Source organism: Pseudomyrmex gracilis, unplaced genomic scaffold (genome assembly GCF_002006095.1).
Source record: "Pseudomyrmex gracilis isolate BER0280 unplaced genomic scaffold, ASM200609v1 scaffold_19, whole genome shotgun sequence".
In the NCBI taxonomy this organism is placed as follows: Eukaryota; Metazoa; Arthropoda; class Insecta; order Hymenoptera; family Formicidae; genus Pseudomyrmex; species Pseudomyrmex gracilis.
The window spans coordinates 580278-604588 of NW_018020603.1; the positions used below are offsets into that span (position 1 = coordinate 580278).

A 24311-nucleotide genomic window follows, 5' to 3' on the forward strand; every position below is an offset into this window, starting at 1 on the left:
CGACCGCGCGATATGGCATTCAGCAAACGCGCGAGAAAAGTTTATTCTCGCTATTCGTCGGAGCGATGAGGACGATTTCTTTCGGTAACCCGCACCACACCGCCATCCGTCGCGCGAAATATCCTTACGTCCTTATCTCCACGGGAGGAGTGCAATACCATTCAGCGTGGATGTGTCCCTGTGTGTGCACAGGGACGTATATACGTGCGCGCTCTCTCGAATTGCACAAGTGCGCGGAATTCCGCGGAGCTCTCATCGACGTTACAATAACCGCAATATATCCGGACTCGGGGCTGTTTCTTTGCGATACGAGAACCGGCGACGCCGGTTTCTCCGTAAACGGAGTTGACGGTGCGACGGGAGGGATGGGAAAGGGACGATGGGGTTTGTCGGGGATGCGACCCAGTAAGTGGGTGCCGCCGACGATGGCGGTGCAACAATGGCGAAATATAAATCTAAATCCCAACCGCCATCCTTCCTGCCCTCCTTTCGCTTGTGCACGGCACCTTTATCTTCCTCTTTCGTCTATTCCGCGAACCGACGACGACGACGACGACGACGACGACGACGACGACGACGACGACGACGACGACAACGACGACGACGACGCGTTCTCGTTGTTCTGGTGGCCGGTTGTCCTTTATCCTCGCTCGAGAATTCCTCCTGCGCCATTCAGAGAGACTCTCCCGCGCGTCTCCTTCGCGCGCTTCCTACCTCTTTATGCCGCACTCGTCCCGAGCCTCTGTCTTCCGCTTTAATTCGTACTATGCGGGAGCTTCTTTATTCTTGGATCCACTTTGGATTTTATCCGCGTACGAGTCGTTCCGACAAGATAATAGACGGCAAGTTAAACACGAAATAAAATAGAAGGATATATATATATACAGCGCGGAATGTTACTTGTGTTATCTCCTTTTTCTGCGTCCCCGCGGAGTACATTATTCCCTTCACTTTTTTTTACATCTCGCATTTTATTTTTACATTGCCGTGTCAAGTGCGGTTAGTTAACTTCATTTCGCACGTTATAGCGACTTTTTGTGAATTATTATTTTTTTTTTTTTTTCATTTTCTATTATTTATATCAATTGCGATAAATCTGAAATCTTTTCGATTTCATTCACTTCCGCAGATACTATGTATATCCGTCGGATCTGATGTACGTGCGTGAAAAACTTACCTATGGGAGGAGATCATCTTCTCGGATTATTAATTCTTTCGATTTTTATTTCGCGATGTTTTTCCTTGCAGCTTCCTTTGCTTCCGTTTCCTTCTCCCAGCGGTGCATGTCACGAGTTCTCATTCTTCTTGAGACCGTCCTCTCCTTCTCTCGCGCCTTTCATTGATTTCCCACCGGTCTCTCATTTTATTTCACGCTTCCGGCAACTTCCGTCCAGTCCTATTTACTTACTATTAGCAAAACACGTCGACGTTATCCCTTATCTATGCTCCCTTCAATATTTATTCTTCATCCATTTTTCCCGACTCGCTTACCGCGACGTCTCGCACGTTCGTCGTCGAATCTCACGGAAATTTTATCGTCTCTGTCGCAAATTTCGCCATTTACATACTCCTCTCTTTCATCACAAGGTATCTCCTGATCTAATTTTTCTTCACATGTTTTTTGGAGGTTTTTTTTTTGTCCAACTCCGAAGTTCAATCTGGTTCCTTTTTTTCTATTCTGATAAGGCATTTTTCTTTTTTTTATCTTCTCTCTGTCTCTCTCTCTCTCGCTCTCTCTTTCTCTTGCACTTATCAACAATCGCTCTCCATTTATTCGCGTCCCTTGATCTTGTCGTCTCGAGTTTCCTATCTTTTATTTATTTTTTTTAGTTTTTATTTTTTTTTTGCCGCCCACAGCATCTCTTCTCTCGCCTCGGCTTCTTATTGTCCCACTCGTCTCTCTTCGGTTTTATACGTCGGCGTTTTCCCTCGCCGTTTGCGCCGCCTTTTCCGTATTTTTCCAATTTGCCTGAAATCGCTTTTCCTTCTCGCCTGCGATCGGCTTTGCCTTCCTTTTTCCGGCCACGGTTTACTTCTCGTCGCGCCGCGCGTCTCTCGGAACGCTTGCTCGTTTTAATTTTCTCGGGACTCTTTTCGCTTTCAGTATTTACTCGTTTTACTCGAACCGCGTCTTATCCGCAAGCACACTCCATTTCCGTACTCTTTTTTTTTTTTTTTTTTTTTTTTTGAGATTTCTGTTCTTTGAGTTTCTCTCTGGCTCGTCATTTTTTTTTCTTTTTCCGTCTTGTTTCCTAACATCGACTTGTTTCATTCGTTCTCTTCAATCACTCCACATCCTGATCCATTTATCTTAAGTATCTATCGGTTTCCCCTTTTATTCACACAGATATTTCACCCTCGCGCGCTACGGTTGTTTATCTCTTTTTCTCCCTTTTCACTCATCGTCCGATGTTTCTTTTGGCGCCAGCGACGCCGAGGCTTTGCATTAGCTTTTCTCTTCATCTTCTCCACTTCGCGCCGCGCTCTGCCTTACCAATCTCTTTCCAACGTTCTCTTTTAACGAGACGACTACCTACCTGTCTGTCCCCAACAAATATGTACTCTCCTCACTCGTATTTACGACGAGTCGAACGTTTTATGCGCCACTCTCGTCGTATAAACTCGCCGCCGCGCGTTGCGAATGTCAGCGCGCCGGTTGAAAAGAGGTAGACGTCTCTCCCAGACAGACGTGTAAGATAACGTTTATGAACTTGTTGAATCAGCACAAACACTTCTTCAGTTCGATTCACTATTCTGATATTCTTACATTCTTGTGTTTTCTCTCTTCGTCTTTGTAGTTTAATGTTCGACGTGTGTGTGTGTGTGTGTGAAATACATATATATATATCTATATATCGGTTTTATTTACAACGCGCACGTTTGTTTTGTTTGTTTTTCAGAAATCGACTGGAGAGCAACGCGGAACACTGGAACGCACTGTTGCTATCGTTGCGCGAGCTCATCGAGTGGGTGATAAGAAAAGACACAGAGCTTACCGGCCTTGGACCCGTGTGCGGCGATGTGGCCGCGCTGCAAAAACAACAGGTAAGTCGCCGCGAATAGTTGGCCATTTCGCGTATCGATTGTTGAACTCCAAGTTTCCGTTTTGTCGCCCAAAAATCTGCGAGAGTTCTCTCGCTCAAGTAACTTTCCACGTTCTATTATTGTCGTCTTCTTCTGTGTATTTGTTATCTTCGAAAGACGAATTAATTTATATATTTAGCATTCTCGATGCTCTCGCGCCAGTTTCATTATTCAATCTCAAACTTTGAGAGAGAGAAAGAGAGAGAGAGAGAGAGAGTTGAGAATTACTTCCCTTTGGATACATGATATACTATGTATCCAAAATCGATCCCGCGGCAGTTCTCGCGGAGAGGCTTGCGAAGCTTTCGCTTCACGTAAGCTGATTGGACGAATAGAATGTAATTACTCGTAAGCTCATATCCTATATGAAGCGAGTGTTTAACTGTCTTTGGTGAGACACGACAACCCACCTGAAATGGATATTTACGTATTCTAGTCACGTTTGAATGTTCCGCTTTATGGAGAGACGCACGTCTCAATTATTTCGCCGCTCTCTCGCGCGTCAATTGTTCGCTAAATACCTACTACAGTCGAAGTCACTGCCGTTTACATTAATTTCGTCGAGCCTAATTTAACAACGGGTGTAATTTTTATTTTTTGTTTTTATTTTTTTTTGTTTTTTGCTTCTTTCCAACACAATCTTTAACTCGATTTAATGACTTTGTTATTTTTCTTGTGAATTTACTTTTAAAAGATTGCGGTTTCAGTATTTGCGTTCTCGGATTCTGTTTTTTTTTTCTTTGTATTCTCAAATCGATAATCGATTTGTGTGCGTGCGATAATCAACGCAAATATATGTTCGCACGTATATTACATTGGCGGGTCAATTTATGTGTGAATATCCTTCCCGCGGCGCGATGTTCAAAAGCATGCTAGTTCGGACTAATCCAGATTAGAACACGCATGTTGCCGGCTTGCAGAAGCTTCTATACAGGTAGTATCCGAGTGTACGGAGGTGATAAGCCGCATGTCCCTCGACCAGATCATTGATGTCATCGTGCGGCCATATCCGCGAGCGTGTATTTGTCACTCGCGCTGTAGACTACGTAGGAACTTACCTATCGATTATCCTTAATTACTCGAGCGAAGAGGATAAAGATTATCGATTATGCGCACATCATGAATACAAATGAAATTCCCTTTCGAAAGAACTTTTGTTTAATAAGAGAGAAAAAAGTTGTGTGAGAGACCTGAGGAGTTTATATCTTCTTGCAAGATTTATTTGCTTGCAATTTGTAAACATCAAGTATCTAAGGTTAAGGGACTAACTTAAGGTTCGCAATAATGTTGCCACCGTTTTCGCCGAGTCGGGATTTGTGCTCACAAGCACAGCAACCACCACCGCTACGTGCGTTCCTTACATTCCTACGGGTTCGCATCGAGCACGGAATTTAAACTCTCGCACCCGTAACACGAGTGCGAGTTACTTTATCCGAGCAGTTGTTTCCCGACGTAATTGCTTATCCCGATTTCGAAATTGTATTGTTCCCGTTTCTCTCTTAAATCCATGTATATATATATATATATGTATACATATGTTATAATAAATACAATTACGTCAATTAAAACAAAGGGATATAATAATTATCATAAACGAAATTGTCGCGAGATTATCGTCGCGCGGTTTGAAATTTGATCGCCTATATCGGGAAAGTGCGAATGCACGCGGTTAATGTAAATTTGATTATACGCGAAATTCAATTTAAACAACTTTGTCGTTAATTAATATAAATTCTAGTCTCATGCATATGCGGTCTAAATAATTGCGCCGATATTCTAAACACATTCACGTGAAAATATGTATGCGACGTTCATCGGGAATGTATTTTAACGACGGTGAAAATAGATGTGAATTTTTCTTGAGCTCCACGCTCGCTCTAGTAAGCGAGCGATCAATTAAACTTTTAATAGATATTAATACAAAATATTACATCGAGTATAATAACATTTGAAGGCGATCTGACCGTTGTGACATTTAAGAAATTATATTACGATTTTGATTGACGTCGTCGACCAAGAATTATTTCAATAAGTAGGATAGGAGTGATTGGTAGAGCAATCAAGCTCCTCACCTTCAAGCTCGAAATAAGCCTCTCTCTGGAAATGGCGTTAGCTCAAGGGAACCCGAAGATTAATCTAATTGCAAGCGACTCACGAATCGGAGAGCGAATGCGATATGCGCAATATCGAGGCGAGTTGCATGATACGACTCTGAAACTGTAACTTGACGTTGTGTCACTTTTAATAATTATCACAGACAATTATAATCAAAATCGATTATCGAGAAATTACGTAAGTCAGAAACCAAAATAATACTCGAGCACTTTACATCGCCGCGTGCATGCGGTGGCGCATTTACAGAAAGCTAATACAGAGATTGTCATTACATGAGTTGTTTGTATAACGACAACACGTACACACACACAGTCACATGATTTTCTTGTAGAATAAATGTATATATTGTTTTTGCATAAAAGTTGGAAGTACGTAGTTCTCACGATATAATAAAACGGAATCTTGCTCGTTCCGACTAGAAACGACCCGTTCTATCGAAATCCAAACGAGAGAGAGAGAGAGAGAGAGAAAGAGAGGCGCGTAATTAGAAAGCGCGTTCATTGCGTTCGCGCAATCGGAATGAAAGTCGGAATCGCGCACAAATAGTCGTCTCTGCAATGACAACGTAACGAGCACACACGCGGTCATTTTTCTCGTACGCCAGGCATTTTGGAAAATTCTATTCGCCCGTGAAACTCGGGGAACAATGCGACGGCAATACGACGTATAACCCGTAAACGACGCCGTGCGTTGTTACACGGCGGCGACGACGACGCGTTTCGCGTTTACGCGTATCCGTCCTTGCTGCACGCGAACTATTTCGCGAAATACGACAGATAAATCAAAACCCGCCGGCGTTACCGCGCCGCACGGAGAGAGGAAACGCGTGTATCGACTCGATATGAACGCCGAATGGATTGTGCTTTCGCGACGAAATAACGCTCGTTGTATTTTTTAATAGGAAGCTTGTACTCGCGTTTTTTTTTTTCGTCGTGCCCATCTTTCCTCGGCGCGCACCTGTGCAACCACGCGAGCGATTGATATTTTTGTTTTGCCTTGCCGGTAAAATTTGCGCTTTCCGTTTGCGAGAACAACGAATGTTTCGGAAGTTATTTTTCGGGGAAGCACTCGCCGGTTGTCAACCTCTCCAAATTTACGCCGGTCTGTTTCTTTTTCGGGAGAGAGAGAGCTTGGGTTCTCTCTCTTTCTCTTTCTTTCTCTCTTTCTCTCTTACTCTCTCTTCTTAATTATTTACAGAGGTCTGTTCTCGCACTCGTGAAACATTTCTTCCCGATGGATAATAACGTTGATTTGTTTAACTGAAAAGATTGTGAATAAAAAAGAAGACGCTGTTTCATGATAAAAAAAAAAAGGCAATTCACACAAGAACCAATAAACGTGATTTTTTAGATTTATTGATTAAAAAAAGATAGTCACAGCGGACAAATGTGTGTGATTATAGTTTATATTTTTTGTTGTTGTCTAACAAAACGAATAGTTTTCCATTCGCAAAATTGTATCTTGCATTTGCGTTGAATTTTATTATTTATCATAGTTCGCGTATACAAAAATACGATAGAAATGGGTCATATTTTTTGTAGAACAGTGAAATAAAATTTTTCTGAATAATTGGGTCGTTCGTCGTGTAATATCTTTTTTTTTTTTATTTTTGTATATGTGTGTGTGTTGCGTTGCGCGTATGAATAACGAGATAAAGGACTGTTCTTCTATATATATATGTAGATAATAAAAATTGTTCTGAAACAATTTATCTTTCCGCGTGATAATAGTGCGAGTTATACGGGCGGCAGTTGAATGCTCGAGATTCTTAGTGTCAGATGCTCGTATATTACCGTGATACACATCAGCGTTGTTGCCGTGTGTATGCGGTTACCTCGCAATTAACCTCGTGTAACGATAACCGCGATGATAAGGAAACCATCGTCTTGCTCCGAGCAATTATAAAATGTTCAACTGCTAATTGGATGGATCAGTCCTAATTCAGTCGTTCCAGTTTCTTTATCATCATCTCATATTTACGTCTGTAAGCGCATTTGTGTGCGTAAATTTCCACGAAGATGTGAATGTTTACGACCAGTTTGTTTGTAATTTACCGGTATCGCAAAGTCAATTTCTATAAAGTCATTTATTTTTGTCAGAAGACATATAATTCATGTAACAATTCATGGTAGAAAAAAATATTAGAAGAAGAATCTGCTTTAGAACGAGAATTACGAAGAATTACGGAGATGTAAGAAAAACTGAAGTAAAACAAAAAAGTGCAATGAGAATCCTATCGCTTACAGAACGCGCCATCCATTTTCTTCGAAATGGAGCAAAAACGAGAAAAAAATAACGAAGAAAAATATAAGAATGATTAATGGCTGGGATATATCGCGAAATCCGTTGCGCGGAATAAATTTTGCCAATTTAAACAACATGTGTAATGTCATCAGAATTGTATTTTTTATCACATTATATCAGTTTCAAGATTACTCTCTTGAATTTTCGAGTTTAGTGGCGCGCGCGCGAATAACTGTTTTGTTTCATCAGAGATTTTAGATGTGATGATCACTAAAATCGCCAATAATCAAATCAAAATATATTTGCTTTTATTTGCTGTGTGCGCGAAAATTTGTTATATATCACATTCTTATTTTCTCAATCGCTTTGGAAAAAAACAAAAAACATAAACGGACTCACTTGCAAAGAATATATGATTTTATTAAAAAGAAGAAAAAACAATTTTCTAATCCAAGGATGATAACCTGTAAGATATTTATTTATGCTGATAATCGCGAAAACGATCTGTTTAAAAATTATTCGACCTGGGCAACAGTTAAAAGCGATCTTTTTACCTTTCGCGTTCGTTTTGCTCGCAATAAAGTTTTCTTTTCAGAGCGATGTTTTTAAAAAAAATAAAAAAAAAATAAAATAAAAAATGTAAGCCAGATGAACACGCCTCGTCTAGGCATCTCTTGACGTTTAGAAAAAAGTTCGCGGCATCTTGCCCGCGGCAAACTCTTAAGCCCACGAACGACGAGAGATAATCTCGTTAACCAGCAGTCGTGCAATATCGTAAGAGTGCCTTTTTACCCCACTCGACTTTTTCTCACCGACTGCAACGGGCTAATTTTCAACCTCGCTGTAGCGTTTCGTCAAACTTAATTACAAATGCGCGACGTTGACGTCTGATGCGGCGTCAGCAGCATTTTGTGTGTCACACAAAGACATTTTACTTCTTAATTTTACGTATCATCGTATTATCTACGTTCAGAGATTGTTTTAAGATGGATATTATTTTTTCTCGTTGTTTTGTGTCTTGGTAAGAGATCAAGTCAAGAATAAAATCAAACATAAATTCTAAATTAATTGTTTTTTATAATATTTTTTTGTTATTTTTTCTTGAAGATTTTTTTATACAATATAATAGAAATCCTATGATACTATCAGAAAAGAATATCGCGATGAGAGATAATATCGCGGCACTGACAATCAGTTCCGCGATTTCGAGTCACATCTACTTATCATAGTAAAGAGATGAATTTAGTTGAAGTTGACCTCTCAGAACTTCTCCTCGCGAAAGGTTGAACGCCAAGGGGAAAAGCTGGCACTGCACCAGACACCGATGCTCCTTGTCTCGTTATTTTTGTTTCACGATTTATATGCGTCTCTTTTGCAGGACGACCATCGTGGTTTCAGGAGGCAGCTTGAGGACAAACGACCGGTCGTAGAGAACAATTTGCTGAGCGGCCGCCAGTACATCGCCAATGAGCCTCCGTTGTCGGATACTTCGGACTCCGAAGGTAAGTCGTGAATTAACGTATAAATTATAAATTGTGAACTTTCATCTGTTAAATAAAGTTGTTAACATTTTTTAACTATAAAAAAAAAGATATAGACATATACGTACGCATTTTATGCAATTTGTATTTTATAAAACAAAAACAATAATACAAGTTCAATTTAAGAAAATTAAATTTTCGCGTTGTTGACATTGCAAATAAAATACACACATCTTTGCGACAATAACAAAAGTGTAAAAATTATTTTGGTAAGAAACTATCAAAAAGCTCCGAAATCCACTCGGTTCGCACGAACGAACATCTCACGACAGAACAAAGAAAGTCGGCCAAGTACATTCGTCGTTAGTTCCATGAAACCACCTCATAACGCTAGACTGAGTTCGCCGATAGTGCGGGTCCAGTAATTAAGAGCCGGTAGTGCACCTTCCAATCCCACCCAATTCGTGCTTTTATTCTTGCATTCGTAATTTTTCATACCAATTACCGACAGGAGGCAAAAAAAAAAAAAAAACTTGGAGTATCTCATCGGCCTATCGGTTTGGAAGAGAGCACAGGATTTTCCCTTCTTTGTTTCCATTGCCCTTTGATTTAATTAACGGATTGTTTTACTTCGCCATTGTCTTTCTATCATTAATCTCTCAGTGGCGTTGTCTCGAATTCGCGAGAAAAACCACTTATCAATATAAAAAAAAAAGTTCGATAATAATCTTCGTTTTTTTTTTATTGTTGAAATATAAAAAATATTTGAGATAAAAAAAAAAAAATACTTGAGAGAACGTGACATGTGAATAACAAGCGTTGAATTTTAACGAGAGAAAAAGTTTTTACATTTCTTTTTCAAAAGTTTTTTTTATTGTGAAAAAATTTCGAAGACAGTAACGATCTCACGTGGAGTGCATTAAACGTGTGATTTGCGATTTTATCACATGTATGAAAATACACATTATCTTCTTTTTCCATAGGTAGAAAGATTTGCATAAAATCACGAACTCTGTGTGTGTATGTGTGTGTGTGTTTTACCTTACACTCGTTCTCTTGAATTCGTGAATTTTCGTGCCAGTCGAGAATTTCGTGCCACGGCAAGAATTTAAGAACAACCGCCGATTGTGCTCGTTCCGAGATTCCCAGACTGGAAGATTCTGAGAAATATTTTTTGCGTTTTCTTTTTTTTTTTTTCCTTCCCTTGCTTCAGCGGCCTAACCCGCGAGAGCAGAAACGAGCTTCATTCTTTATTGTCGTTCCTTTTTCGTGCTTGATAAGAGTAAGAAACGCGGGTATTCTGAATATTTCATTCACCGTAATTCTGTTGAACGAATATTTATTAAGAAAGCTCGAGATACTCCGAAACCAGTAGACTTGTGATATTATTTATTTTTTATAAATTTAAAAAGTGACTCACTAGAAATCAATCCCAATTATTTTACGAAAAAAAAGCAGCAGACAATCTGATCAAATAAAATACAAAAAAAGTCTGTCGTATCGAACAATTAAAATTTAATTAAAAATTATTCTCTGAAATATTAATGTATTTTCATTTGCAAGTTTCTTTTTGTAGATGTATGTCAATAGATCTTTTTTTTTTTTTTNTAACCATTGTGTGAATTGCGTTCTCTCTCTCTCTCTCTCTCTCTCTCTCTCTCTCTCTCTCTCTCTCTCTTTCTCTATCTCTTCTCTCAAACACATGACATACATTGTATCGTAATATCGCTTCAAGTATTTCACTTGGAGATAAACTTCTAGTGGACGGTGTTAACGTAACTCTATCGAGAACCGATGTGAAGGGTTTCGAACCAGTTACAAATGTACACTTTCTAGTTTCCGTTTTTTTGTATAAGCAACTGGGAAAGTAGTGAAATTCAAACGAGATGTTTTATTCATGTTGTGTCGTCTCTGATTGAATAACAACGGCAAAACTGAGAGGAAGGCACTAAATAATACATCAAGATGAATTCAATTTCTTTGATTCGTTTTGAAATCGAACGTGCGGAAATTTAATTTTATAAATTATTTTTGACTCGCGCGGTTTTGAACATCGCATATCAAGTGCATGAAGATTAGATTTTTATTTAACAAAGATCCAATTTTAATTTTTTTTCTAATTTGGCAAAAAAAGCAAATGTATCTATTTCGATTGTTAGTCAATTTTAAAATTCTTATCGGGTTTTAAAAGAAAAATCAACTCATTTTGTAACTAGTTCACTATTTTAACAAATAAGTTAATTAGTTCGCGCGTTAAATTTGCGCTTTCACATATTATGTATTTAAAAACTTTCCATTACAGTTGGGTTTTTATATTTAACTTCAGTGAAAAAAAAATCCGAGACTATTTTTTTACCTCATAGCAATAGAAAAAGAATTACTTCAGGAAAACGTAAACCACGTGGGGTTCTCAATCGAGTTACAAAGTATCGTAGTACAGTAATATCGATGGCAAACGTAGGCTTTAGAAGAGGTGTTCCCGAAGGAGGCTGCAAACTTGTTGATAGGACGTGTTGAAGTCCCGACGGAAAATACAACACGATCCAGCGTCAATACATTCTTCTCTCTGCCAGAATTTGCCGTTATTACTTAAATTAATTAGCCAATAGAATTTGTTATTTGTAGAATCGCTGTTGAACATAGTTGTGTGTAAACTTTGTTTTTTAAACTCGAAAATTACAAAGCGGTCAAACAAATAAACAATTCTTTGCCAAATGGAACATGCAGGAGGTGTCATGTTTAAATTGCAATTTACTTCTCGAAGCCGGAGAATCTAAAAAGAATTTACTGTATATTGTTAATGCGTACGCAATTAACAACGTTCGTTAATCTTTATTGAATTATTATCCGGTACATTTGGAATGTACACACAGGACATGTTAGCGAATGATAGTGATTATCGTTTATCACAGAATATATCGCGCGATTGACGCCAAATATCAAAACAGCCAAACGTACAACAACCGGATAATTTAAGCAAGTTTTGATGGAGCGTTCATTAGTCTCTGTCAAAACATTGATTTAATTATTTTTGAAACGTAAACTCGTTTTGCCAATACTATTGTCATCATCCGTATAGCAGCCTATGTATTTAATATTCACGGAATGCGATGTTGCAATCGATATGTTAAAGATGAATATACAAAATTATTTCGTTAAATGCAAGTATACGTTTTTACATTTCCCAGATATTTCATCGAGAGAATCGAGTAAACTAATTATGTCGTAAAAACAGATGTATGAATTTATAAACAAAAAATAAAAACAATTTTCTTATTATTTTGTTACATATATGTCGCACAAATTAAGTTACATTATGTAGGTACAAAACTATTTACAGTTACACGAAACGGAACACGCTATCATTTGTCGTTGAAACCGGTATTCGCGGACGCGTGAAGTTCAACGTGTATCGCTTGATCTACAACACACATGACACATCTATGTGTTGAATACCGCGGCTGTCAGCGGCGGTCATTGTCATTCATCGTGCCGCATGTAATATCCGATGTAAGATCCCGGAATAACCGTAACGATAGAGTTTCGCTCTGCGTACAACGGATTTGATCTCAATAACGTGGCGTGGCCCCTGTGAGCGAGCAACTCGAGCGACGGTCGCGCACGCGGTTTCGCTCATTCCGTAGGAAGTCACGTTTCGCGAAACGTGCGCGGCATCGAGTGTAACCGGCCCGGCCGCGCCGCGCAACGTCGATAAATTTCTCGACGAAATAATATTCGAGCCGTAAGGCTGGATTATACAATCTAGATGTTGAATTTCGCCAAGGACAAATTATTCGCCAACTTCGCCAACATTTACTTGATTTAAAGCTAAAATCTGAATTTTATTTTTACGTACAAGTTTTGATGATTTAAATTCTAATTTTATTGACAGCAAAAACTTCAAAAACTCACGTCGCTTTGGAAACTCTCGCGAGTTTCAAAAGATTCTTCGAATCTGATAATTAATAATTACACTAATCTGTGCGTGATGTTTATTATTAAGAGAGACAATTGAGAGAGATGATTCAAACTTTATTCAATTTGCATCGAGATAAGATAAGATTTCTTTTTATATTACAACGACGAGAGACGATCCTTTGTGTACGTATTGCGAGATTGATTGGAACGATACATCTTACGCGTGTGTCAATAGCTCCTTTTTGGAATGATTGATTAGACGCAAATAGTTGACCGGTCGGTTGTAGCTAAGAACCTCATATTGTGCAAGTCAATTCTCTAATACTTTTAGAAGTTCTCAAGAAGAATAAAAATTTTTTAAATTGCTTATGTGTAAAATAAAGTATCTACTTCGAATAGACAATTTGACGGAAATTTATATACAACTAATTATACAACAAGGTATTCTGTTTTATAATTGTCCCAGGCAATTATCTCGAAACATACATTTCAGATAAAAGTTACAGGATATCAAAGGAGATGCTGATATTTATTTGATTACTTCGTTAAGATTAATTAATTTAATTTTGTAAATTTTTTCATGGAAACTTGCGTACTTTTTATTGCATATTCTTATATATAGCTGACGTTGAAACGTTTTCAAGACGTTACTTGTTTCTTTTGCATAAGCCATTCACCGAGATTTGAAGCTTCAAAGTTGACGTACCGCGCTCGCATTCGCATTACCGATGTACATCACGGAGTGTGGTTGAAATATTCCACTGCCTCTTGTTATTTGTAAACACACTGTGAATTCCATTTCCAAGCTATTACATTTTTCCATATTTTTCATATTTTTCGAGATATTTGCTTGAAATAATTAAAATGAGATACCCTTTATTTATGTATAATAAGTGTGTGTGCATGCTCGTGTATATACATATATTTATAATACAATATTGTTTGCAATATACATTATATGAAATACCGTTTGGCATTAATCTGAATAAAATGAGTTCGAAAAATAATTAAATAATTATTAAATAATTGAACAAACAACAAATTATTAGTATTGAGAAAATTTTCCACTCATTTTTCTTTTTTTTTTAGTATTTTATTAAGAGAAATTGCAATAAAACCTTTGGATTTTCCGAATCCGCGAGATTCTAGACATCTTTATCCACATTGCTCGATAACAGCTGCGGGATTTGCGCTCAGTTCTCCGGAGAATCTCGCCGTTACTTCCGCCGTCACTTCCCACTTTCTGGGAAATCTGGACGGCGGCGGTGGCGAAGGAAGAAAGAATTAGCAGGGCACTTTGGGAGGGGTTGCGGACGAGAGACGTGGGTGGTGGGAAGTCAGCGCGAGTTGTAGCTAGATAAAGTAGTGGCGTACGTGCCCGGAAAGTAGAGCGTCAACTGTTGAATAGATGGCTTAGCGATGAAGCGAACAGTCGCCTAATTCAATTCACTTCAAACTGTTTTCGGAGACCGTCTCTTTTTCGTTCGATACGTCTTGTTGTTTCTTCTGCGATCGCTCAGCTTTTCGACACCAACATTTTCTAAAGTGACGGGAAAGCTTTCGCCTCGGTGTCGTTTCGTTTCCACCTGTCGGTCTTAACAAGAGATTGGACTCGATAGTGTAGAAAGAAATCGTTGGGTCGAGCGCACTTCTTATTGAGAGTTAACTCGCAAATTGTCCGAAAGTATCAAATAGAAAGCTTCTCTGTTTTTTTTTTTTATTTCTTCGGCGTCACTTGTGGATATTGTTGTAGTGTTTGCGAGAAAAAAAAACATATTTTGTTTTTCATAAATATCAGATCATTAATGTGAAAAATGTGACTTTACTTTAGTCAAGTTTTTAATGACACGTGACTAAAGTACAGTCACGCGATTTTAGTCACGTGTTGTTTTTCCACTTTTCCCTCTCACTATTTTTTGATTTTGATTTTCAAAATCGCGTTATTTCTGACATCTCTCTAATGTGTATTATATGGTTTGTAAAACGTATATACTAGCTGTCATCGCGGTGACAGGTTGTGTTCACTGACGCTACATGTTAAAACAAAAACAATAATAGCGTAGCGCGCGCCTGTGTTTTGTGCTAGTACATATAAAACTATTACACTATGTAATAAATATATAATTATTATTATAAACGAATTGTGTGTGCGAAGACAAAGGCACATAGCGTAAACATATGAGCGCAGTTATCGCAACAAACTACTCGCGTTTTTCCGCGGCTTGTTATCCATTAGTCGTCGTTCTCTCTCCTAGATTGATCGATCAATTTCACGTGACGCGAAAGATAATCGCGCGGCCACGTCCCATTTGAAGCAGATCGTTTTTTTTCCTATCTTTTAATATCATCGGGACGCCCTTATTGCGGAATTTACTGCCGAGCATATCTCGCTGGAAAACTCGTAAAAAAGGGAGAAGGAGGAAGAGCGGGATTATGGCGTCGTCCGACACAAGCCACAGAAGAAAATCTCTTTATTTTTCGTCAACCGCGCGAGACGACCCGCGGTTACGAAGCGCAGTAACGTAGAAATCGGGCCATGAGCTCTGTTCTCGGACCCGTCGCGGGGAATTAATTGTCCTATGAATCACGCATCGTATCATGCGGCGGACAGTTTTTACGTGCATGTTTAGCATTGATAACGCCGCGCGATGCCGCCGTTATACCTCTACTCGTTGGCTCCCTATCTGCCGCGTGTTATGTTGATTTATGTTCGCGATGTTGCCCCAGCTGGTCTTCGACGCGATTTTGCTCCGCACATCTCCCGTTTAATCGTTCCACCGCGCGAATTTATCGATCGACAACCCTGAGAAATTTTCGAAAGAGGATTATACGTGCATATTTTTCGCGCGCGATTCAGTTAGTTCCACTTTCCTATTCTTTTGTGCTCTTCGACGCATATGTTACTTGGGGGATGGCATTGATGCATTGTATAATGTAATATCAGGAACGTGACCAGAAATTTCTCCGCTTGAGGTATTACGTTCTCTTATCTTCTCAATATTTTAAATCTCAGAAAAATGTTGGCGATTAGTCTGTATTTGTTGCGCGCGCGCAACACACACACACACACACACGCACACACACAGATACCTACCGTAAATCGTGTGCGCGCACGTTCTCGTCTCGTTGTTCAAAGCGGTAAACAAGTATCATGTATTTTGCGTGACACAAGGTTGTTATTTTGTAAAACAAAAAATAATTCTCACGGACAAACGAATATCACATTTGGAATTTTCCGAACTCTCCGAGTGGACGTTTTAAAAAAAACAAATTGCCTAAAACTTTGAAGTTACAAAAACGCGAAATATACCGAAAACCTTTAATTATCAGCAATATATATATATAAAAAATTAAAACTGTGCAGATTTGTTCCGGTTTAATGGTTTATCTTCTATTTGCTGTTTTTTTTTTTTTTTTTTTTTTTTTTTTTCTTTTTATTTTTTTTTATAGCAGGCAGAGAATTGGATGGCGATTCCAGAGGATACAGAAGCGCCGAGGAGCAGGCGCGTGAATTGACGCGGAGCATTCGCCGCGAAGTGAATAAACTTTCGGAGCAGTGGAACGCTTTAATCGAACGTAGCGATGCGTGGAAGCGGAAACTCGACGACACCGCTAACGTGAGTACCTTATTCTTCATTCTTCTTTACACAGAAAGCCGCTTACCCACAAAGTGTATTTCCTGATATGAATACCGATGTTTTCGTGAAAATAAATCCCGGATTTTGCTTCCTCCGAACCGGGGTTGTATATATAGATTGAAAACTTTTCTATTAAGAAAATAATCCCAGAATTTTTATTTATCGAATCACATTTATCTTGAGAATAGACAGAGATTGTTTGTGAGTTTCGAATAATTGTGATTTATTTAATTATTGAGTCGAAGGGAGTATTAAAAATGGATAGGAAAAAAGTGCGTAATTAAGAAAACGATGCGCGTGTGCCATTTGTTCACGTTCGTGCGAAATGACAATAGTAAAGCAAAGATAAATTGTTCATCGAGCAAAGATTAATCGAGACACGGGGGTGATGGATTTTGCTTTTGTGCAGATTTCTATAGAAATGGACGGGCAATGAGTAATTGTCAGAGAATAAATTTATTGTCGCGCGATGCATTAGAAATCGAATGTTTAGGCGCGGTGTGTGTGATTTATGATAGATCTCGATGAGCAGATAAGAGAGATAATGTTTGCGGACCGGCTATGAGTTTCGCAAGAATTAATTGATATTTTGTTGCTGGGCGCGTAATATGCAAACTTAAATTAAGCGCAAAACTTGAAGTTTCCCCGAAGCGCGGCGAGCGAATGCGAAAACTTTGATTTATATCCCCCACGTTGTATGCCGTTGGATATTATGATAGATCGAGAGAGACAGACAAGTCCATATAATATTAACTGCTATCGGAAGTTGCTCTTTAGAATTTACCAGCCTTTGCAACAACACGAAAGAAAGTTAAACGAAGGTGTATTTGTATTTTTTATTTGCCGAACATTTTTTCTCGTGAAAAAGTTATGTCTATAAAAACTGTGTAAAAGATATACTCTGAACGAGATATAAATTCCTCGCATTGTACCAAATTTTTTTAATACCAACACAAAAATAAGTTAATAATTTGTTTTATTCCAGAAAAATATTTTTCATGATGTTTTTGCTTGTGTAAAATTTTATTGTTAAATTACGAGCGAATAAGATAAAACTAATATTTGTTATGTATATCAATATCGACACAAACATGGCGTACTAAAATTTTCATGATAACCACGAGATATATTCATCTAATAAAAGGTTTACAACAGACCGGTGACGACAGCGTCGCGAGAGGCTCAATTTTTCCCTCGTATCGCTTTATGATTGCCATTGCAATTTTCTCTATGAGAGGTTTCATTTGTCGAAACGACTTTGCGCCCTGGAGGTAGCGACCGGACCGTTTATTGGCGAGCGTCGAGAAAAGACGTTCGGAAACGAGCTGCCCTATAGTAAAGGCGATCCTTAGACGCGTTCCTGCCCAATCGACGCTCGTGTTGCTTCTAATGCCACCGAAATCTCGAGCTTCCTTCGATATCGGAAATAGCTCCTATTTCCTAAACGTCCATTTAATCGCGGCTCAACTTTGTATCGCGCGTGTAAATTTTTTTTAAGATTTTTTTTGTCACAGAATTAAGTTCACATTGTTGCGAGATCGCTCAGCCGACAACATTTTATTTAAAAAAAATCTCAATATATATATATATGAAGTTTTGAGAAAAAATTCAGACTTCAATCTCGATCGAATATTGAAGCATCTCTGTAGAAAAAAGTTCTTATTAATTAAATTTCTAATTAAAAAACAAAACTTAATAGTTTTCTACTTGAACAGAAGAGATCTTGTTATTTACTTTCTTATAAAATTCTTGACCAACTTGTTCTTCAGACTTTCTGATCGGCGTAACCACCGAGATATTTAGCAAAGAATATATATATGTATATATGTATATATATATATATATATATATATATATATATAATATATACATATATATCTATAGCAGCACTGTTTAATGTCGAAAACTTCGGCGTCGCGCGCGAAGGGACGTGATTAATTATTCAGCGAGGAAAATTCGTCGACCGAGTTCATCAAAGAATGCGCTCCTCGAGTTTAATGCAAACCTTACGAAGCACCGCCGCGTGTATATACGTCCTCGAGCGAAAAGAAGCCTCGTTCTGAAGCAGCCCTCTCCGGAGGAAGCGTTTATAAGGATCGCGGAGCGAAGAGGTGAGAGATCTCTTCTCCTCGCTTCTCATCCGAGAAGGTCGAGAATTTATTATCGGGCGACAGTGCGCGACGGGTATATATTCGCAATGCATCGATAATCGTGTTCGATTCATCGCTCTCAGAAACGACGCGGGTCGCCGATCGGCGCGCGGTAGATCCAAGAGGCGCAAATCGCGCTTTCACGACATTCGCGCGCGCGCGCGCTTGTATGCACGTCGAGGTTTAATGCATCCTTTCGTGGATGGAATCGCATCGTCCTTCCCTCCGCGCGCGTTCCCGCATTTCATTCGCGGTCCTCTCCTGCGTCGCACTTCGCGCTCTCCTCCCCTTCCGCGTGCAGCATCGCACACCCTCGTCGTTTCATAAGCGCTTTTACGATTTGCATCCCGTTCGCGTGTAAGACCGATACTTGAGTACGATTGAATATTCCATGGCTGCATTCGAGGATGTCATTCGGAAATGAATCCTACGGTTGCTTTCCCAAAACTGTCATTATATAATTTTTACGCGTTCTTTCTGAAAAAATATTTTTTTCTGAAAACAGTTAACGTTGAGTTTTAACTTTGACGTTTAACTTTTTTTCTATAAAAATAACATGTTTATACATAAATGTTTATAGAATAAAAACAAATTGTGTAGATTGATTAAATTTGATTATTACAGTTGTTTTTTTTTTTTTTTTTTTTTTTTTATTAGGAATGGATGACTCTGAACGTCGCAATTGTTGAATTTATTAAAAAGACGTTCACTAAAAGACAATGACTAATTTCTAGTGTTTTGCATTTTTCGTGTTTTGACTACATCGATTTTTTTCAACTCCGAATATATCTATTTGACAAAGAAAATTGCATTCTAACGTCGAAATATTTCCGAATGAGACAAGATTCCGGTGCAGTGTGATTCTCGAATGGAGCGCGACACGCATGCATGCCAATCGGATGGAATTCACGATACGTGTACGCAATATCGTCTGCGTTGCGTGCACACATGGCAACACACTCTGATCGCATAGCTATGAGGCAAGTAGTTTGTGTACATCGATAACGTAAGATATAATATGACGACACACACACGACGATACACACCGGGTGATCCTCGTCGTTGGTCGTTTCTGTTCTTCAAGACCGAGACTGGAGAGATATCGGACATATTCGCGGAAAAACCACCTCGTCCACCCGGTTCGCAATAAAACGATAACGATAGATAATTGATAACCTTGATTCGGATTAAAGAGTGCGCGCGGGAGGCACGCTAATTAAAAAATTTTATCGAGGCTACATACACGAAGTAAAACGCCGCGAGTGCGATGTAATTATTGTAATTAAACTGTAATGGAAGCGCTAAACAACATGGTCAAGCTGATAATTACAAAGTATTAATTGATTTTATGTGACGTTAATGTCGTTAATAACTCGTCAACGTTTAATTCATTAGCTGATTATATTGGCGACAATTAAGTGTCGCCAGTCCATAGAAAATTGCGTTTTTTTTTTTTTTTTTTTTTTTATACAAAGATTTCTGATAGTGAAATATTGATTGTTTTTGTTATTTAGTAATTGCACACCGATTCCCATTGTATTATTTGCAACATTCTGTTTCTCATAAATATATTGTTACACATTAAAAATTATAGCATTTTACATTCGAATAATTGGACTCGTAGTTAACCCGAGATTTAACGAGTTCGACGAAGAAGATAATAACTTCTTTTTAAACGAGTCTTAAAATAACATCGACCCGCTAGCATTGAGAAATCCGTTATGATATAATTCGAGTGCTTCGTCGTCCATAAACGGGAGCAGCTTACGCTCCTCGAAATGAATAGTTAATTCGAGTTCTTTTCCTCAATCTATCAGAATTTCCAATATTTAATTATATCATCGCTTATCAACTTTTACAGACTATCCATTTAGGTTTTTGCGATCCACGAGATTCAGAAAGCTTTTAACTGCCCAAAGAGAATTTAAGTTTTGTATTTTATTTATTTGTCATTTTGAACTCTGCGTAAAAAACTTCTCTCTTCTCTCTCTCTCTCTCTCTCTCTCTCTCTCTCTCTTTCTATGTGTTTTTCTTCGTTTTCATTTAATTTTTATATTTAATCTAAACGAAAAAATCAAATATCTATAACAAATGTATCTTATTCAAAATAATTATTTTATTTATTATTTTATTTAAAATCGAAGCTTTCTGGTTCTTATATCTACACTAGTCTAGATTATTACACGTATATTTTATGGGTCTCTCAACTAGCCATATCTTACGTATGGAAGTCTAATCGCTCAAGTCGAGTCTTAAGAAATTCATCCTTGTTGGAAATTATACATGTAACGCGGCTGTCGAGAGGGTTCCCGATCGTTTCTAGTAGCCGGCAAAGCTTAATTGCAAGATGCATATTCATCAGTCCATTTATTTATTCTCGTTAAGGCTGAAGTTGGAGCGACCGTCAACCAGTTTCCCGTTTCGATCTGCGCGCGAGTTGCGTCAATAAAATCATCACGTTTGGATTAAATAAGCTTTACAAAAAGAGCCGATGACGATCGAGACTTTTTTCATCGTCACACATACATCATCTGTTCGAGTAGATGTTTGTTTCTGCAACGTCAACGGGCGACATTATTTAATAATTGACGCGCGCTTATTTATCGATCGGAGAAGTAGACCGGCGAAGGCGTCAAGCGTTGAATAAATTGATTGACAAAAATGCTCGCGGCATGATAGTATCTGTCGATTAAAAGTGCATCAAGCTTAACGGTTATGTGACCGATACGATGTACCCGGAAGATCAAAGTTTCCGCGCAATCAGAGGAGACCGCATCACGAATACATAATTTATGAGCGAAACACAATTTAACTTTTAAATTTCACGTTCTCGCCACGACCCCTTACCTCTCTCTATAACCGGTTCGCCCTTCGTCGTGCTTTAATTATCGGCTATCTGGTAATTACGGGCGACACCTTCTTTTTGGTCACCGATATCGCTCGGAATTTGCCGCGATACTTTTATATTAATTCGACTTTCTGCGCGCCTCGAAATCGTTCCTGTCGACACACAAACGAGGCGAGTTGAAATGTTTCTCGGATAATTTTCTCTTTCTCTGATTAGGAATCTTCGACATGCGAGCAATCGGTGTTCAGCCGAACAGGAATTGCGATTTTCCATGGAGTTTTCAATAAGTCTGATTAACCGACTACAAAATTCTTATAACTTGCAAAATTGAAAATTGTTTAGATTGTTTAGATTTCTTTAAATAGATGCGTGTAATTGAATAATTAAACAGTAACTTGATAGATCATATATAATATTTTATACAGATTGTTAATTAATATTTTGTTAAAATGTTTAAATTAATTTTTAAAAAAGTTTATTGATACTCTACATACGAGATCTTATTTTGTGTTTTTGAAAATTGTTTTATCAAAGAGTAGAAAGAGTTGTAAATTTGTTGAAAACGAAAAAGATCTGACGGTTTTTTAAGAACGAACGCGGAGAATTAATTTTCACCGAAGAGCAGCGTTTCTCGCCACGTTACAACGTACGTGTGTTTCTTATGAATCTTCGTGCACGAAGTCTGAAAGTTTCTTGCATTGTAGAAATAAATGAACAGCTCGACATTATGAGTCTTGTAATTTCTCAACTACCGTCAACAAAACAAATATCGACACATATTAAAAAGCCTTTTTCTGAAGTTGATAAACGCACATTCATTTATTACCCGCCAGAGAAGTTTTATCTCGAGAACAAAGCGATGCAAAAACATTGTTTTAAAGTGCTGAACTGTTAGAGAGTATATTGTGTAAATAATTTGTGATGGGGCCATCTCTCTTGAACGGTGTTTATACTGAACGCTTAAGGAACAAAAGATGACGAGCGGTTTAAGAATTTATTTTGCATAATCAATGTTTTCTACACACAGACATTGTGTTAATTTTAATCAAAAACTTTAGAAAAAAAAGTTGTTTGTCGTGTAAAAAAAAAAAAAATCCTCTACACACACAACGAACTTACAAACATAGTTTTTTAACTGAGATATTTTCACATAGTTTATATACAAAAATAATACTTGCCAAAAAGTGTCAGATATTTGGAAAATATTTTTTGATCGTTCCTCGCACTAGAGTTTTAAAAAATTGACAAGTGGAAAGCAAATAAAGGAAAATAAATCTCTCACACCGCCGAATTGTCGACAAGTCAGAACAGACCGGGAGTGCACTCGACGGGAGGGAGGGGAGGGATGGGGGACGGACGGTTGCAATCGCGAGATATCCCGGTTTAAGCTCGAAATTAAGCCGAACCGCCGAGCAATCCGAGTCGCCCTACCGAGGAATTCTCCTCCGTAGTTAGGTATGCAAAGCAGGAAGCAAGGCAAGAGGAAGCCTGGCCAGGCCCAATCAGAGGATAGAGATATAGCCGGCGGCAGTTGGAAGCGCGCTCGCGTACAGACCTAACCGGCGTTATACACGCGCACATTCGCCCGACCGGGTCAAATGAATGAGTGAATGAGTGCACACACGTATATACATATATTCGGGCCAGCTGTAGAAACTCAAACACCATCTCTTTCGAATTATAACCGCGCCATCGGATTATCTTCTGAATTATTCCGGATGGTGCGTCGCACCGCCGTTGAAACGGCGGCGCAGCAATCCGCGTCTCGTTTAAAAGTACATACTCAGCATCTCACGTGCGAGTTCGCTGCTCGTCTTTTTTTTTCATCTAAACTGGGAAGTCCGAGATTGATGACATCGGAGTTATTTTTTCGAGCGTTAAAAGACACGATAAAATATATTGACATTGTGTTACACGTTTCACAGCACGCTTGAGAAAGAGAAGAAAAAGAGAGAGAGGACATAAAAATCGAGATGAATAATAATTTAAGAATAAACACCTAATGACGATAACGATGAGATTTTGTCGCGATCTTTTATTAACAAAAGACAACAACATAAGTCTCTAATAATGTGTCACGTTGCGCTATTTTAACTTTGAGCTACATAGGACGCTTTTATTGAGAATGTAATGCCACTTTATCGAAGAACCGAGGCAGTTTCTCCGTGGCAATTACCTTTGCACAGCAATATTGGCAGGGCTTGTTTTCGAACCGGTAATGGCTAATCAACCATGTTATAACTGCGTTATATAGAGTCATACGTGAAAAGAGAGAGAGAGAGAGAGAGAGAGAGGGAGAGAGGGGAATAGAAAGAGATAGAGATATGCGCGTATACGCACGCAATATGTGTCTACATTTTCCGGAGCGAAACGATAGAACTTCCGGCGCCCGGTCACTCGCATCGATATCAATGTTCTCGATGAACTGGTGCTTAATCAGTTAATTAGCGGCGGTGCGCTAATTAGTTAATTGCAATAGCAAATTTGTAACCATCAAGCTATAATGCCATAGAAGTTGCGTGCGTAACTATAAGTGGAGAAAATGACAGAGCGTTGCCGTGTCGTTAAAGATCTGGTTGTGTGTGCGCACGCCATTATAAATCCCAAGCAAATGTCGTTGTGAGATATAGTTGTTTTACTACCTCGCATGCATCAGCATGTTAATGATTTCGAGAGATCGCGTCATTCGATAAGATGCGTTCTTGTTCGTGAAGGAAGCGAGGCAAGAAAATACTGCATTTCCCGTCAAATGAGTATCTTAATTAATATAATGATGTATGATAAATCACAAGCGTATTGCGGCGTAATTTATCAATTGCCGTTTAAACAGCTT

At 38.6% G+C, this 24311-nt stretch overlaps 1 protein-coding gene across 10 annotated transcripts in view; it reads left to right on the forward strand.

Annotated features, from left to right (window-relative positions):
* The window catches only part of LOC109851730 (dystrophin, isoforms A/C/F/G/H-like), a 401655-nt gene that overhangs the window by 320875 nt on the left and 56469 nt on the right, over positions 1-24311 (forward strand). For 9 of the 10 annotated variants that reach the window (XM_020422083.1, XM_020422086.1, XM_020422091.1 and 6 more), the window contains 3 exons: positions 2901-3045; positions 8822-8945; positions 16293-16459. In XM_020422083.1, the coding sequence (XP_020277672.1) occupies positions 2901-3045; positions 8822-8945; positions 16293-16459 (436 nt within the window). The remainder of the gene's footprint in view (positions 1-2900; positions 3046-8821; positions 8946-16292; positions 16460-24311) is intronic. The other variant, XM_020422085.1, reaches the window with a different exon arrangement.